Source organism: Symphalangus syndactylus, chromosome 23, assembly GCF_028878055.3.
Source record: "Symphalangus syndactylus isolate Jambi chromosome 23, NHGRI_mSymSyn1-v2.1_pri, whole genome shotgun sequence".
Classification (NCBI taxonomy): domain Eukaryota; kingdom Metazoa; phylum Chordata; class Mammalia; order Primates; family Hylobatidae; genus Symphalangus; species Symphalangus syndactylus.
The window spans coordinates 15,559,983-15,573,967 of record NC_072445.2 but is presented as its reverse complement, the minus strand read 5'-3'; the positions used below and the strand labels follow the sequence as shown (position 1 = coordinate 15,573,967).

The window sequence follows — 13,985 nt, the reverse complement described above, 5'->3', positions numbered from 1 at the left end:
GCAGTGCCTGGAGATATATTTGGTTGGCACAATGGGTGGACTGCTCCTGGCAGCATACCTGGTAGAGGCCTGGGATGCTGCTAAACATTCTATAGTACACAGGATGGGGCCCACAACAAAGAACTATTTGTTCCAAAATGTCAACAGCACTGAGGTTGCAAAACCCTGGCTGTAGATCCTATCTATCCCAGCACTCTGCCTCTACCTTTTTCTGACCCTTGTCCCCAAATGCACACATTATGCCTCTGGTTTGGGAACAAGATGTAATCTTCGCCACTCCATCTTAAGGCAACTTTCTCTCTTATCGCTTGCACCTCCTGGCCTCCGATGCTTGAACTAAAAAGTCAATAAGATGAAAGTCTATTGCGGCCACCCTCAAGAAGGAAAAATATACAGAAACAATTGATACACGAAGCACAGGGTACACCCTGGGTTGAAGTCATGGCTGCCCAGGGCAGGGAGGGGAGGCAGTGACTAGCCTAATCCTGGGCATATAAAAGGAAAGAGTGCCCAGGTCTTCACTCCACTGCGACTGCAGAACCCAGAGTGGCTCTTCCTCTGTGGCCAGTTGGGGACCAGCATCATGAAGTGGATGGTGGTGGTCTTGGTCTGCCTCCAGCTCTTGGAGGCAGCAGTGGTCAAGTGAGTCTGGGACCTGGCTGCTGGTGCAGGGATCCTGGGTGGGAGCCTAAAGCCCTGCAAAGGGCAACTGGGCCAGGGGATACCCTGCCTGTCTCTACTCTGGGACTTTTGCTAGGGGAAGGGAAGTCTCCCTTTGCTGATGTTGGACAGGACACATGGGTGGAAGGAGACACAGCCCCTGCCTTCAGGAAACTTCCCATCAAAGGGAAAAGCACAATCCCTTCCCCCATCTGATGAGGAAAGATGGACCTGAAACAGAGATGGTAAGGGTGACTACTGCCCAAGCAGCCCCTGAATGGCACGTGTGGATTCTTCTCACAGAAGGGAGCAATTCTTTCTGGATAAGGGATATCTTATCCAGAATCCTCTCTAAAAATTGCTTTAAGGCTGAAAATTTACTGGCAGATGCCAAAATCATCTAAGCAGAAACGCCAGTATATATAAATCTCTATACCTGAGGGGTCAGGAGAAAACTCTGGAGTAGATGGCATGGCTCACAGGCCATCAGGAAGGTGCCCAGCCTGCCATCTTGCCTGTTATTTCTCTATCCAAGAGTACTTCCTGAGGCCAAGAGCTGGCTCGTCTCAGAAACTTCTATCAATATGCATATTTGGTAGAAGTGGTTAATTACTCCTCATAGCTCGGGGTGAAGGGGTTTAGCAGAGAATTTCTGGAGAATGCAGAGTTCCCAGGGAATGGGGGTTAAGCAGAATTCTGGAGCCTAGAGCAAGGCCAGAGTGGACCCCTACGACTCCCAGGCAATGGCAGCAAGCAAGTCTGGGAAGGAGAGTGCCAAGGGGTGACTGAGCCCATAGGAAGGGACAGAAACCGTGATTTATAAGTTCCAACTCCAGAGCTGATCTGTGCTCCAGACCACACAGGCCAACTTCCCGTGGTCCTGGTGTCCTGAGAGGAGCAGTGATGGGGCCTAGACCATGCAATTAGCAGCTGGGACAGAACTAGGACTCTGTGTCCTGAGTCCCAGCTAGTGCTGTTGCCCTTACTCCATGCCCTGTCACATCCAGGTGGTGCCAGGTGCCTGAGGGCCGCCGTAGGAAGGAACTCTGGGGTGAACTTTGCCATCTCTGAAATCTTCTTTGTTTTGTTTTTTTTTTGAAACAGAACTTCACTCTTGTTGCCCAGGCTGGAGTGCAATGGCGTGATCTCAGCTCACTGAAACCTCTGCCTCCCAGGTTCAAGCGATTCTCCCACCTCAGCCTCCCGAGTAGCTGGGATTACAGGCGTGCGCTACCATGCCTGGCTAATTTTGTAATTTTAGTAGAGATGGGGTTTCACCGTCTTGGCCAGTCTGGTCTCGAACTCCTGACCTCAAGTGATCCACCCGCCTCAGCCTCCCAAAGTGCTGGGATTACAGGTGTGAGCCACCGTGCCCGGCCTGAAACCTTCTCTTAAAAATGTTAAAAATGTACATTTCCTGGGCTGGGCACGGTGGCTCACGCCTGTAATCCCAGCACTTTGGCACTTTGGGAGGCCGAGGCGGCGGATCATTTGAGGTCGGGAGTTCGAGACCAGCCTGACCAACATAGAGAAACCCCGTCTCTACTAAAAATACAAAATTAGCTGGGCATGGTGGCCCTTGCCTGTAATCCCAGCTACTCAGGAGGCTGAGGCAGAAGAATCGCTTGAACTTGGGAGGTGGAGGTTGCAGTGAGCCGAGATCAAGCCATTGCACTCCAGCCTGGGCCACAAGAGCGAAACTCTGTCTCAAAAAAAAAAAAAAAGGTACATATCCTGGGCCAGGCGTGGTGGCTCACGCCTGTAATGCCAGCACTTTGGGAGGCCTAGGCAGGCGGGTCATGAAGTCAGGAGATCGAGACCAGCCCAGCCAACATAGTGAAACCCTGTCTCTACTAAAAATACAAAAAATTAGCCGGGCGTGGTGACAGGCGCCTATAATTCCAGCTACTCGGGAGGCTGAGGCAGGAGAATCTTTTGAACCCAGGAGGCAGAGGTTGCAGTGAGCGGAGATTGTGCCATTGCACTCTAGCCTGGGTGACAAAAGTGAAACTGCGTCTCAAAAAAAAAAAAAAAGTACATATCCTGAAAAGGATAATGCCTGAAGTCCCTCTTCCTTTCCTGGGGAGGAATCTATGGGATATTTGACAGCAAAGGGCCAGGGAGATAGGAGGACCCTAGAGATGGGGTGAGGAGGGCATGCATGGTGAAATGAGCGGTTTTCTGAATCTTAGAGCAAGTGCTGAGAAGAGCTTTGGAAGAAAGAGGAGAAGAGGCAAAGGGAGGAAGAAACACACACACACACATACACACAGACAGACAGAGAGAGAAAAAGGCTGAGAGAGAGAAAAAGACACACACAAAAAGACAAGGGGGAACAGAGTGGCAGGGAGGTTGAAGCATGCAGTTAAGAGAAGGAGAGAGAAAGAGAGGACTGGGAAGAGAGGAAGGAGGGAGGGCCTTGCCTCATACGCAACCCTTCTGTAGAGTGCCCCTGAAGAAATGTAAGTCTATCCGTGAGACCATGAAGGAGAAGGGCTTGCTGGGGGAGTTCCTGAGGACCCACAAGTATGATCCTGCTTGGAAGTACCACTTCGGTGACCTCAGCGTGTCCTACGAGCCCATGGCCTACATGGATGTGAGTCCTGACCCTTCCTGGGGGTAGCCTTTTCTCTGGTGTGGGCTGGAGGGAAGGGGCAGGTCCCTCACTCCTCTGCCCATGGAGAAGCCTGGGGCCCCTGGATCCCTTTGGAACTAACAGCCTGCTCCATGGCCCCCAGGCTGCCTACTTTGGTGAGATCAGCATCGGGACTCCACCCCAGAACTTCCTGGTCCTTTTTGACACCGGCTCCTCCAACTTGTGGGTGCCCTCTGTCTACTGCCAGAGCCAGGCCTGCAGTGAGTGCTGGGCTGGGCAGAGAGGGGTGGTGGGCAGGGCAAGGCACTGATACCCTCTGGGGAGGGCCAAACTTCCAGAGGGAGCTCAGGACTGAGGGGAGCTCAGTCCTGGGGAGGACCAGGGACATGTGCAGGGCCACACAGCATGCCCTAGCCAGAGGAAAGAAGCTGGTTCTGCAGCTGGATGGCCCCTTTGCCTTCTCTGCCAATATGTATCCCTTTGCTTATGCCAGCCCCTAACCCCCCACTCCCTTTTATTCTACTGTCCCCATTCTGTTTACCCTGGGCAGTGCCATTCCATTCCACCTGACTAATTTCCAGTCCATTCCATCCCACTCCATTCTACTCCATTCTATTCTGTTCCACCCCAGTATTTACTAAGTTCTCACTGAGTGTCTCCAAGAGACACAACAGAACAATATAGGATGTGGGCTCCATACTATAGTGGTTTTGGGAGACAGGCAGTGTTTGCTTTCTTAAGGTTGCCTTGGTCCCTGCTGAAGCCTTGGCATTTGGGTCCTGACACCTTTGGCCCAAGGGGTCTCTTGATGTCCCCACCCTATGCTATGACTGGCTTCTTGATGAGTGAAGGTGGGGGGCACTTGGGGATGCCCTGGAGGGCTGGGGGGAATGCTGGGATGTGGTGCAGGCCCATTCACTTCTTCATCTGGTGAGTAATTACTCAGCACTGCTGTGAGCCAGGTGCTTTGCTGGGGACCACGGACTCAGAGCTGGGTTCTCTGCAACCCTATCCACAGGGAGGCCGCAGTCCTGAGGCATCCCAAGATTCTGTAAGTCAGAAGGGGCTTTGGGGACAAGGCTGGCCAGCTCCCATGGGTCTTCCAGTGCCACCCCTTGACTTGGCAACCAGGGATGCTGAGGTCCCAGGATGTGAGTGCAGCCTGAGCGAGAGGCTGAGGTGGGAACCTGGCAGGCCTGAGAGCTGGGCAGTCCCGCCCCGGCCGGCCTGACTCCGCATGCCCTGACTCCCCTGCAGCCAGTCACTCCTGCTTCAACCCCAGCAAGTCCTCCACCTACTCCACCAACGGGCAGACCTTCTCCTTGCAGTACGGCAGTGGCAGCCTCACCGGCTTCTTTGGCTACGACACCCTGACTGTGAGTGGGCATGGGGAGTGGAGGCTGGGGCTGTGAGCTGTAAGCTGGAGGGGACAGTTAGATGGAGTCCCCTGAAACACGGTGGAATGCTAGTGTTCTGGTGTGCAGGACAGGAAGGCAGGACAAGACAGGTCCATTCAGTCACTCCCCCAACACTCACTGGTGGCCACCATGTGCCAGGCACTGGGGCACCATACTGAACAAGAGGGACATGGTCCTTTTCCTTGAGAAGCATAAGGCCTGGGGAGCTCAGAGAAGAAGGAGATGGGTGAGGAGGTGAGTTGTGGCAGTCAAGGAAGGCTGCTCAGGAGAGGTGGCTCCTGCAACACCTGTCGAAAAGAGGCAGAGGTGGCTGGGTGTGGTGGCTCACGCCTGTAATCCCAGCACTTTGGAAGGCGGAGGCAGGCAGATCATGAGGTCAAGAGATCGAGACCATCCTGGCCAACATGGTGAAACCCTGTCTCTACTAAAAGTACAAAAAAATTAGCCGGGCGTGGTGGCGGGCGCCTGTAGTCCCAGCTACTCAGGAGGCTGAGGCAGGAGAATCTCTAGAACCAGGGAGGCAGAGGTTGCTGTGAGCTGAGATTGCACCACTGCACTTCAGCCTGGCGACAGGGCGAGACTCTGTCTCAAACAAACAAACAAGAAAACCAAAACAAACAAAAAAGAAGGGGGCAGAGGGGAGGAAGGGATGAACAGAGGCTTGAGGAGTCTCTAGGGGAACCTGGAGGAGGTGAGTGGAGTCAGACTCGTCACCTCCCCTCGTTTGTGTCCCCATTAGGTCCAGAGCATCCAAGTCCCCAACCAGGAGTTCGGCTTGAGTGAGAATGAGCCTGGTACCAACTTCATCTATGCGCGGTTTGATGGCATCATGGGCCTGGCCTACCCTGCTCTGTCGGTGGATGAGGCCACCACAGCTATGCAGGGCATGGTGCAGGAAGGCGCCCTCACCAGCCCGGTCTTCAGCTTCCACCTCAGCAAGTGAGCAACCAGCTGGCCAGTCCCCACCTCCCGGGGTGCTCCCCGGGCCGCCCTGGACAACTGAGGCTCAATGCTCAATGCTTTGGGGTTTGGAGACATCCCAGCGGGCATCTGGCTCCAGTCAGTCTTGCTCCAGGGCTTCCCTCCTGGGCTTCCTCTAGAATCCTCTCCCAGCCACCCGACCACACCCCACCCCTGCACCTGTCCCCAGTCCCCTCCGACTTGTCTTTGCATTCCATGGCCAGGAGGGAATCTCTTCCGCAGCAGCTGAACTTTGCCCTGAGTTTTGCTGCTCTGATTCTCAGCACCCCTTGGTCAGGCCTCCTGGTGGAGAAGCGGGTGGGGCAGTTCGCTCACTTCCTTCTGACTGAATGTTTTCTACCTGTATCCCTCTTTTGCATAGTAATGTATTGCTTCATCTCCTTTTATCTATTGTTCTAGCCTGGTCCTGGAGTCTTCTGGTCTAGGTCCACTGCTGACCCCTAGCAGGTTGTTATCCTTGCCAGTCAACACAAGCATGTGCAGGCATTTAGTGAGACAGGCAGTGGGTGGGGGTGAGCGGCCTGGGGCCTGCTTTTCTTTTTTATTCTTCAGAATTAGCCAGCAACTTGCTTTTGTTTCATTTTGTTTTGTTTTTTTTTGAGATGGGGTCTCGCTCTGTCACCTGGTCTGGAGTGCAGTGGCTCACTGCAACTTCTGCCTCCTGGATTCAAGCTATTCTCCAGCCTCAGCCTCCCAAGTAGCTGGGATTACAGGCATGCGCCATCGCGTTCAGCTAATTTTTGTATTTTTAGTAGAGACAGGGTTTCACCATGTTGGCCAGGCTGATCTCGAACTCCTGACCTCAGGTGGTCCACCCGCCTCAGCCTCCCACAGTGTTGGGATTACAGGCGTGAGCCACTGCGCCCAGCCTTAGCCAGCCACTTTCTAGAGACAGTTAGCTTCACTGGACTAATCTGGGGAATCTGAAGTTCAAGGACCTCACCCTGTTACTAATGTCGCTAACTTCCTCTCCACCTCTGTTTATGATTCCTCTGCGTGTAAACAGAGCAGCTCCACCCAGCTCCACACTCCAGCTACCAGAGAAGCCTCTGGAACAAACATGGAATATCCTTACCCCCCTTCACCAAGACCCTACCTGTCTCCAATCTCAGCAGAAAAGTAACAAGCTGGGCCTGGGTGGGGCTCCTGGTGACATGTCTACCAGAAGCAGGAAGCAGAGGGGAGAGGAGAGCAGAGTGTGGGCTGGGGGTCCCAACCACTAGGGGCTCCCCCAGAGGTCAGCATCATTCGGGAGCCTGAGGCACTAGGAATTCCAAGGCCTGGCCAGAAAGCCCCAGTCTAAGGGACACATCCCTGTCCCCAGGGAGCCCCAATCTAAGGGATACAACCCCATCCTCAGGAAGCCCCAGTCTGAGGGAGACACAGACTCGTCCTCAGGGAGCCCCAGTCTAAGGGACACATCCCTGTCCCCAGGGAGCCCCAATCTAAGGGCTACAACCCCATCCTCAGGGAGCCCCAGTCTGAGGGGAGACACAGCCCTGTCCTCAGGGAGCCCCAGTCTGAGGGGAGACTCAGTCCTGTCCTCAGGGAGCCCCTATCTGGAGCAGGGAAGGAGCTCTATTTCCCTGTGGAGGTGACTTCTCAGGAGGGAAGTCCTTTTCCATGGCGCTCCCTGACTTCCCCTCCACTTTCTCTCCTGCAGCCAGGAGGGCTCCAGCGGGGGAGCGGTTATCTTTGGGGGTGTGGATAGCAGCCTGTACACGGGGCAGATCTACTGGGCGCCTGTCACCCAGGAACTCTACTGGCAGATTGGCATTGAAGAGTGAGTCTGTGGTGGGGCCTCGGGGATGTGGCACTTCCTTGGAGTGGGCTTCCAGGCCATGTCACACACACACAGTCTGGCACTGCTCTGGGATGGGGCAGAGGACCGCTGAGGCTTACTCCTACAAAGCTGCAACTGCCCTCTGCAGGAGTGACAAAGCCCAGCTCAGCCGAGAGAAGAGAGTGGGTGTGGACAACATAGGGAGGGGCAGGACCTGGACTCCCGAACATGAGGGACCCTGCAGTCCAGCCCCATCATGGGCTTACAGATTAGAAATGAAGGTGTGTTAGCAACTAATTTGCTCAAAGTCCTTACAATGAATCAGTGGCCCTGGTTTTCAGTGTTTTTAGAAACTTCCTTGACACTTTTAAGGAATAGGTCCCATGGCATGATGCAGGGGAATAGCCAGACTGATCTTTGCAGGGTCCTCACTTTCCTCAAGAAAGTAGCTGTAGCTGTTTGTCCCATAGTGGTGGGGAAAGCCCGCCCCAGCTGCCCTGAACTGGGGGAGTCCTGAGGCTGTTTGTCTTCCCCCAATACAGGTTCCTCATCGGCGGCCAGGCCTCCGGCTGGTGTTCTGAGGGTTGCCAGGCCATCGTGGACACAGGCACCTCTCTGCTCACTGTGCCCCAGCAGTACATGAGTGCTCTTCTGCAGGCCACAGGGGCCCAGGAGGATGAGTATGGGCAGGTGTGACTGGTGAGGGTGTCTCTCTTCCCCAGGAGGCTAGTCCAGAGGCATTCATGATTTCTCCTGGGAACACAATAGCCAGCTGGGCGCCGTGGCTCATGCCTGTAATCCCAACACTTTGGGAGGCCAAGGCAGGAAGATCTTTTGAGCCCAGGAGTTTGAGACCAGCCTGGGCAGCATGGCGAGACTCTGTCTCTACAAGAAATACAAAAATTAGCTGAGTGCGGTGGCATGCGCCTGTAATTCCAGCTACTTGGTAGGCTGAGGTGAGAGGATTGTTCCAGCCCAGGAGGTGGAGGCTGCAGCGAGCCATGATCTCACCACTGCACTCCAGCCTGGGTGACAAAGCAAGACCCTGTCTCAAAAAAAAAAACCAGCCTAACTCTTGACCTCCATGCCTCTATCTGCCCAAGGCACTGGAAGCAGGGGGACCTGGGATGATTGGGGCTGGGGGCAGGATGGGGGCCTGGAGGCTTGTTCAGGCGGGGCCAGTTGCTTGTGCTGAAGGGGAGAGGGGGGTTACTATTAGGCAGGAATTTCTTCTGAGCTGCAGTCACTCAGCAGAAACAGAGGAAACGCTTGCTGGACTTTGGGATAAAAGCAAAATGACTGGAATCTGGGGCTGAGTATGTGAGCAACCAGGGCTGACCCTTTATCCTCCACAGGGCCGTGCCCCCCTGCGCTTGTCTGTCTTGAGTCCAGCCCAGGGTTTGTCTAATTAACCCAAGCCCACTACCACTAATTTTAATTTTGGGAGACCAGTGGGGTACTCATTATGCAGATCTGTGTTTTTCTTTTTTTCTGTTTTTTGTTTTTGTTTTTTTGAGACGGAGTCTCTCTCTGTCGCCCAGGCTGGAGTGCGATGGCGTGATCTTGGCTCACTGCAACCTCCACTTCCTGGGTTCAAGCAATTCTCCTGCTTCAGCTTCCTGAGTAGCTGGGACTACAGGTGTACGTCACCAGGCCTGGCTAATTTTTTTGTATTTTTAGTAGAGATGAGGTTTCACCATATTGGCCAGGCTGGTCTCGAACTCCTGACCTCAAGTGATCTGCCTGCCTTGGCCTCCCAAAGTGCTGGGATTACAGACGTGAGCCACCGCGCCCGGCCATCTGTGTAGTTTTTGTCGTTGTTGTTGTTGTTATTGTTGTTTTGAGACAGAGTCTCACTCTGTCACTCAGGCTGTAGTGCAGTGACACAATCTCGGCTCACTGCAAACTCCGCCTCCTAGGCTCAAGCAATCCTCCCACCTCAGCCTCCTGAGTAGCTGGGACTACAGGCGTGTGCCATCATGCCCAGCTAATTTTTGTATTTTTGGTGGAGGCGGGGTTTCGTCATGTCACTCAGGCTGGTCTCGAACTTCTGGACTCAAGCAACTTGCCTGCCTCGGCCTCCCAAAGTACTGGGATTACAGGCACGAGCCACCGTGCCTGGCCAGATCTGCGTGTTTTAAAATGCCACTTGCAGGCTGGGCATCATGGCTCATGCCTGTGTATGTGTATGTGTGTATGTGTGTATATATATATATATATATGGACTTGCAGAGAAAGAGCAGAGGTTCAATCTTTAATATGGGAAATTAAGGCAAGAGGAGTTAGGAGGCTCTGGGATCACTCCAAATCACACCCATTCTATGAGTCCATGGGTATAATGCCAGCATTACCTACACAGGACTTTCCCTTGGAGCTGCATTCTCTAGTCCAAAAACAGGCTTAGGGCTTGGGCCCGGAGCTCAGGCCTGGGATCCAGGGGCTGAGATGATGGGGCTGGTGGGTGCTATCAGGAGGAGGATGAGTTAACCAGGGACCTATTCCTCTTGCAGTTTCTCGTGAACTGTAACAGCATTCAGAATCTGCCCACCCTGACCTTCATCATCAACGGTGTGGAGTTCCCTCTGCCACCCTCCTCCTACATCCTCAGTGTAAGTCCTGGTCCCTGCAGGCTGAGCCACCATGATTGGTGGTGGGAGGAAGGGCTGGGGAGCCAGAAATGCTGAGTCTCCTGCCTTGTGCCATTTCCAACTCTGTGCTTGTACTCATTTATCTTCCCCACTCATTGATTCTAAACCCCCTTCTCTGGAACAAGGCTATGAAATAGAAGATTGTCATCTATGATCAATTATTATTAATTAGTGGGGAGAAGCACTGGGCTCTTTGTTGAGCACTTACTAGGGCAGACCACTGTGCAAAGCACTTTGCTTCATGATCCCATTTAATTGTCACAGTGTTTAATGAGGGAGATACTCATTTCTGTTTTACAAATGAAAACTTGGAGGTTCAGAGAGGGTGAGTAACTGACTCAAGGCGACACAGCTAAGGTTTGAATCCAAGTTGGTTTGGCTCCAAGGTCTAACCACCAGGCTGATCTGCTCCAAATTGGGAGCAGGAGGGAGGTCTGTGGGAAGAGAAGTTTCCCATCATGGGGAGAGGAGACCCTGCTGAGGACCACCGCAGCCTGAGTGTACCTGTTCCAGAAATCCTCCCACCCGCTCTGCTCTGGTGGCTCAGTTGGCCTATGAGCCCTCAAGGCAGAGACCCTGGCTCCCTCAGCTCTGCACTTGTGCTCCCAGCCCAGGGCTCAGAGCTGAGCAGGGCCCAGCTCATGTGTGAACAAATGAATGAGTGCTGCCTTTCTGTGTTGAGCAGAACAATGGCTACTGCACCGTGGGAGTCGAGCCCACCTACCTGCCCTCCCAGAACGGCCAGCCCCTGTGGATCCTCGGGGATGTCTTCCTCAGGCCCTACTATTCCGTCTACGACTTGGGCAACAACAGAGTGGGCTTTGCCACTGCTGCCTAGGCTTGCTGCCTCGACACGTGGGCTTCCCTCTTCCTCTTGACCCTGAACCCTCCCGGGGCATTTTATCTGTCTTTCCACTCTGGATTCAGCCTTCTTTTTCTGGACTCTGGACTTTCTCTAATAATAAAGAGTTCCTCTTTATGTTGATCATCCTGTTGTTTTTGGAAGGAAGTTTACCCTGAGTGGCTAGGAGGTTTCCTGGTGGGTCACTGTGATTCTAAGAGAAATGGGACCTAAGGCATGGCTTGGGATGGGCTCTGTAACCCTCAGAGCTTAAAGTTCATACTTTCCCCCTGGAAAGAGAAGACAGTGGTAGCGCCATCATGGGTGGGTGGGTGGCGAGCGGGGGGAGAGTGTTGCTGTGTGATGGGCAAAGAGGCCCTACTCTAACAACCTAAAATGCTCTGCTGGCTGGGTGTGGTGGCTCACACCTATAATCCCAGCACTTTGGGAGGCCGAGGTGGGTGGATCACTTGAGGTCAGGAGTTCGAGACCAGCCTGATCAACATGGTGAAACCCTGTCTCTACTAAAAATACAAAATTAGCCAGGCATGGTGGCGCACGCCTGTAATCCCAGCTACTTGAGAGGCTGAGGCAGGAGAATCACTTGAACCTAGGAGGCAGAGGTTGCAGTGAGCCGAGATTGCACCATTGCACGACAGCCTGGGCAACAAGAGTGAAACTCTATCTCAAAAAAAAAAAAATTAAATTAAATTAAAATAAATAAATAAATAAAATGCTCTGCTGACCCGATTTACCAAACTACCACCAGAACTACACCAGTGACACTGGGACCCACATGTATGTCTACTAGCAGTGTGACTAGTGGTCTAACACACCCTAGATCTAGGTGGCTGTCTCATCTGTTGATCAAATTTGAACTAGCAGTTTCTGAGGAATTCTAGATGCCTATGTGCACTTATAACAGTCATGGGGTCCTTTAGGAAGGAGGGCGATGCTGCCAGAAACTATTTCTTGGGGGGCTTCAGAAGGCCAGGGCTGTTAGGCTGATTGTATTTTTACCCAGACCCCTATGTCCCAGGATGTGTATTTGAAGAAGGGTTGCCTCTCAGCTGTGGAGAAGAGGGAGAGCTACTTGAGTCACAGAGAAATCGAGCCTATTTGCTGGAACCAACTCAGCAAGGGATCTTGTCCTTTTGGACTTCATCCCTGTCCTCCTCAGGAGCCTCTTAGCAAAAGATCCAGAGACCAGGAGCAACATGGTATATGGGGAAGGAGGAGAGAGAGGAAGAAAAAGAGGAGGGGAAGGAGAAGAAAAGCAGGGGAGGGGCAGGGGGAGGAGACAGGGAAAAAGGGGCGGGGAAGAGGAGAAAGTAGAGAATGATGCCTCCGCACCCTGTGAACTTCCAACAAGGGAAGGTGACATGAAAGGAGATCAGACAATTTCTGTCCAGCAACATGACAGCAAGCTCTGGCTGGTGAGTGGGGCGTGAATGTAGAACCCATAATGGGGGCAGGCTGCCTTCTACAGTCATATTTTACCCTGTCCTTCGCCAGGCTCACCCTGGCCTTGCCCCTTATGATCAGGGGCAGGGATAAAAGCGCAAGATCCAGGTCCTCCACCCTGCTCCTGAAGGGAAGCTGGAATTAGCCACAGGTGGAGTTTCTATGGCAACTGCACACCATCTGGGACCCTCTCTTTCTTAGACTGCCGAAGGACAGCTGGCTGCAGGTTCCTTCTAGGGGGTCGGACAGGCTACAGAATGTATCGTAGTGAGCCCTGGTTTGGGACATTACTGAGAGGAGAAAGAAAACTTGCAAAGAGGTAGAAGTGGATCAGAGGTTCCGAGTCAAGAGCCTCTTTCCCTGTAAGCCTTAGTCCGCTGAGCGGGACTACAAATCCCGGCGTGCCTAGCGGGACTGCAGCGAGAACTACGCTTCCCAGTGGGCGCCGCGGCAGAGCGGCTGAGAGGCGGGGCGGGTGCTGCCCTCTGCCGGGCGCGGAGGGAAGTGTGCGTGGAGTGACAGCCGGAGCCCGGGCGCCGGGCGCGGGGCTCGGTGACAGCGGAGGCGGCGGCCCGGGCGGGACGCAGGGAGCGGCCGCGGCGCCGACGGCGGCGGGAAGGGCGGACGGGGCGGGCCTCCCTGGTGGCGCGGGGCCGGAGCAGCCCGGGAGCAGGTGGCGGGCACAGCTTGCGGGCTAGGCACCCGAACTTGGGACAAGTTGCCGGAGCCGCGGGGCGCGGGCGGCGGACAGATTGACCTTCAGAGCGAGGTGAGCGGGACTGGGGAGCGAGAGGCGCAAGGAGGGCCCGGGACCCCCGACCCAGGCTCCCTGGCCCTTATCCCGTGGGTCCCCGAGACAGGTGGGCGGGTGGGGGATGCCGGCAGGAGAGGGAAGCAGGACCGTGCGCGCCGCCACCCACCAACAGTCCGTCCGCCCCCGGGCGCCCAGCGCGTGGCCCGAGCGGCGCTGCCCGCCGAGCCGGGAGCCCCCTCGGCCCCTCCCTTCAGGCGCGGGCCGGGGGCGGCTTCTCCGCGACCTTATGTAACCGGGCGGGAGGGGCCGGGCGGGCATGGGCCTTCCCGGCCCGGAGCTGGGAGTCGAAGGGGCGGGAGGCGTGATGGTGAACTCGCAAGAAGTTTGAGGGACGCACGGGCCCCGCGCCCACTCCCCCTCCACCGGACACGGCTGGGGCCGGCGATGCCGGAGAGGGGGTCGGATGTAGGGGAGGTGTGCGGGGGCCGAGTCTGGCCTGGCCAGCGGGGGAGTGGGAGGGCCGGAGCGGTGCCACGCCCCGGGGGCTGGGCTGATGGGGGGGCGGGTGGAAGTACCATCTCTCCCTTCCCGTCCCTTCCTCCAGCTCGGTCTCTTGAAGAAGCCGCCCCTGGCCCCGTCCCCGCGAGTCCCTGGGCAGTCTGCTTCTCCCCGTGGGTTATTCCATGACCCTGGGGAACACCGACCCCGGAGCGCTGCCTCCGTGCGCCGCGTTGTCTGCCTCCCCCCGAGTACCCAGCCGCCTGCCCGCCCCCCGAGTTTCCCCCTCCCCCCGTCTCGGTCTCGAATCCCGGAAAACACGCCCCCTTCCCCCCGATCCCC

The 13,985-nt window shown here is 55.1% G+C and overlaps 2 protein-coding genes across 4 annotated transcripts in view; both read left to right on the top strand.

The window, feature by feature from the left end:
• Positions 1 to 520: 520 nt before the first annotated feature.
• On the top strand, positions 521 to 11,065 carry PGC (progastricsin). Its single transcript, XM_055264288.1, has 9 exons — positions 521 to 642; positions 3,106 to 3,256; positions 3,399 to 3,516; positions 4,514 to 4,632; positions 5,414 to 5,613; positions 7,319 to 7,438; positions 7,981 to 8,128; positions 9,949 to 10,047; positions 10,772 to 11,065. The coding sequence occupies exons 1-9, from the start codon at positions 584 to 586 to the stop codon at positions 10,922 to 10,924; spliced, it is 1,167 nt and encodes a 388-aa protein (XP_055120263.1). The 5' UTR covers positions 521 to 583; the 3' UTR covers positions 10,925 to 11,065.
• Positions 11,066 to 12,230: 1,165 nt separating this feature from the next.
• TFEB (transcription factor EB) overlaps positions 12,231 to 13,985 on the top strand; it is a 52,877-nt gene continuing 51,122 nt past the window's right edge. For 2 of the 3 annotated variants that reach the window (XM_055262998.2, XM_063632130.1), the window contains exon 1: positions 12,906 to 13,160. Coding sequence is in view for 1 of the 3 variants with exons in the window: in XM_055262997.2 (XP_055118972.1) it covers positions 12,344 to 12,363 (20 nt within the window). In the remaining 2 variants the exon portion in view is untranslated. Of the gene's footprint in view, positions 12,364 to 12,905; positions 13,161 to 13,985 lie in introns of those variants that run through there. The other variant, XM_055262997.2, reaches the window with a different exon arrangement.

Bases quoted from the DNA above. Each gene is read 5' to 3' on its own strand.
- PGC (XM_055264288.1), top strand. From the start codon at position 584: ATGAAGTGGATGGTGGTGGTCTTGGTCTGCCTCCAGCTCTTGGAGGCA. The intron at 3,257-3,398 runs GTGAGTCCTGAC...CATGGCCCCCAG, and splicing joins AGCCCATGGCCTACATGGAT to GCTGCCTACTTTGGTGAGAT. The intron at 10,048-10,771 runs GTAAGTCCTGGT...TGTGTTGAGCAG, and splicing joins CCTCCTCCTACATCCTCAGT to AACAATGGCTACTGCACCGT.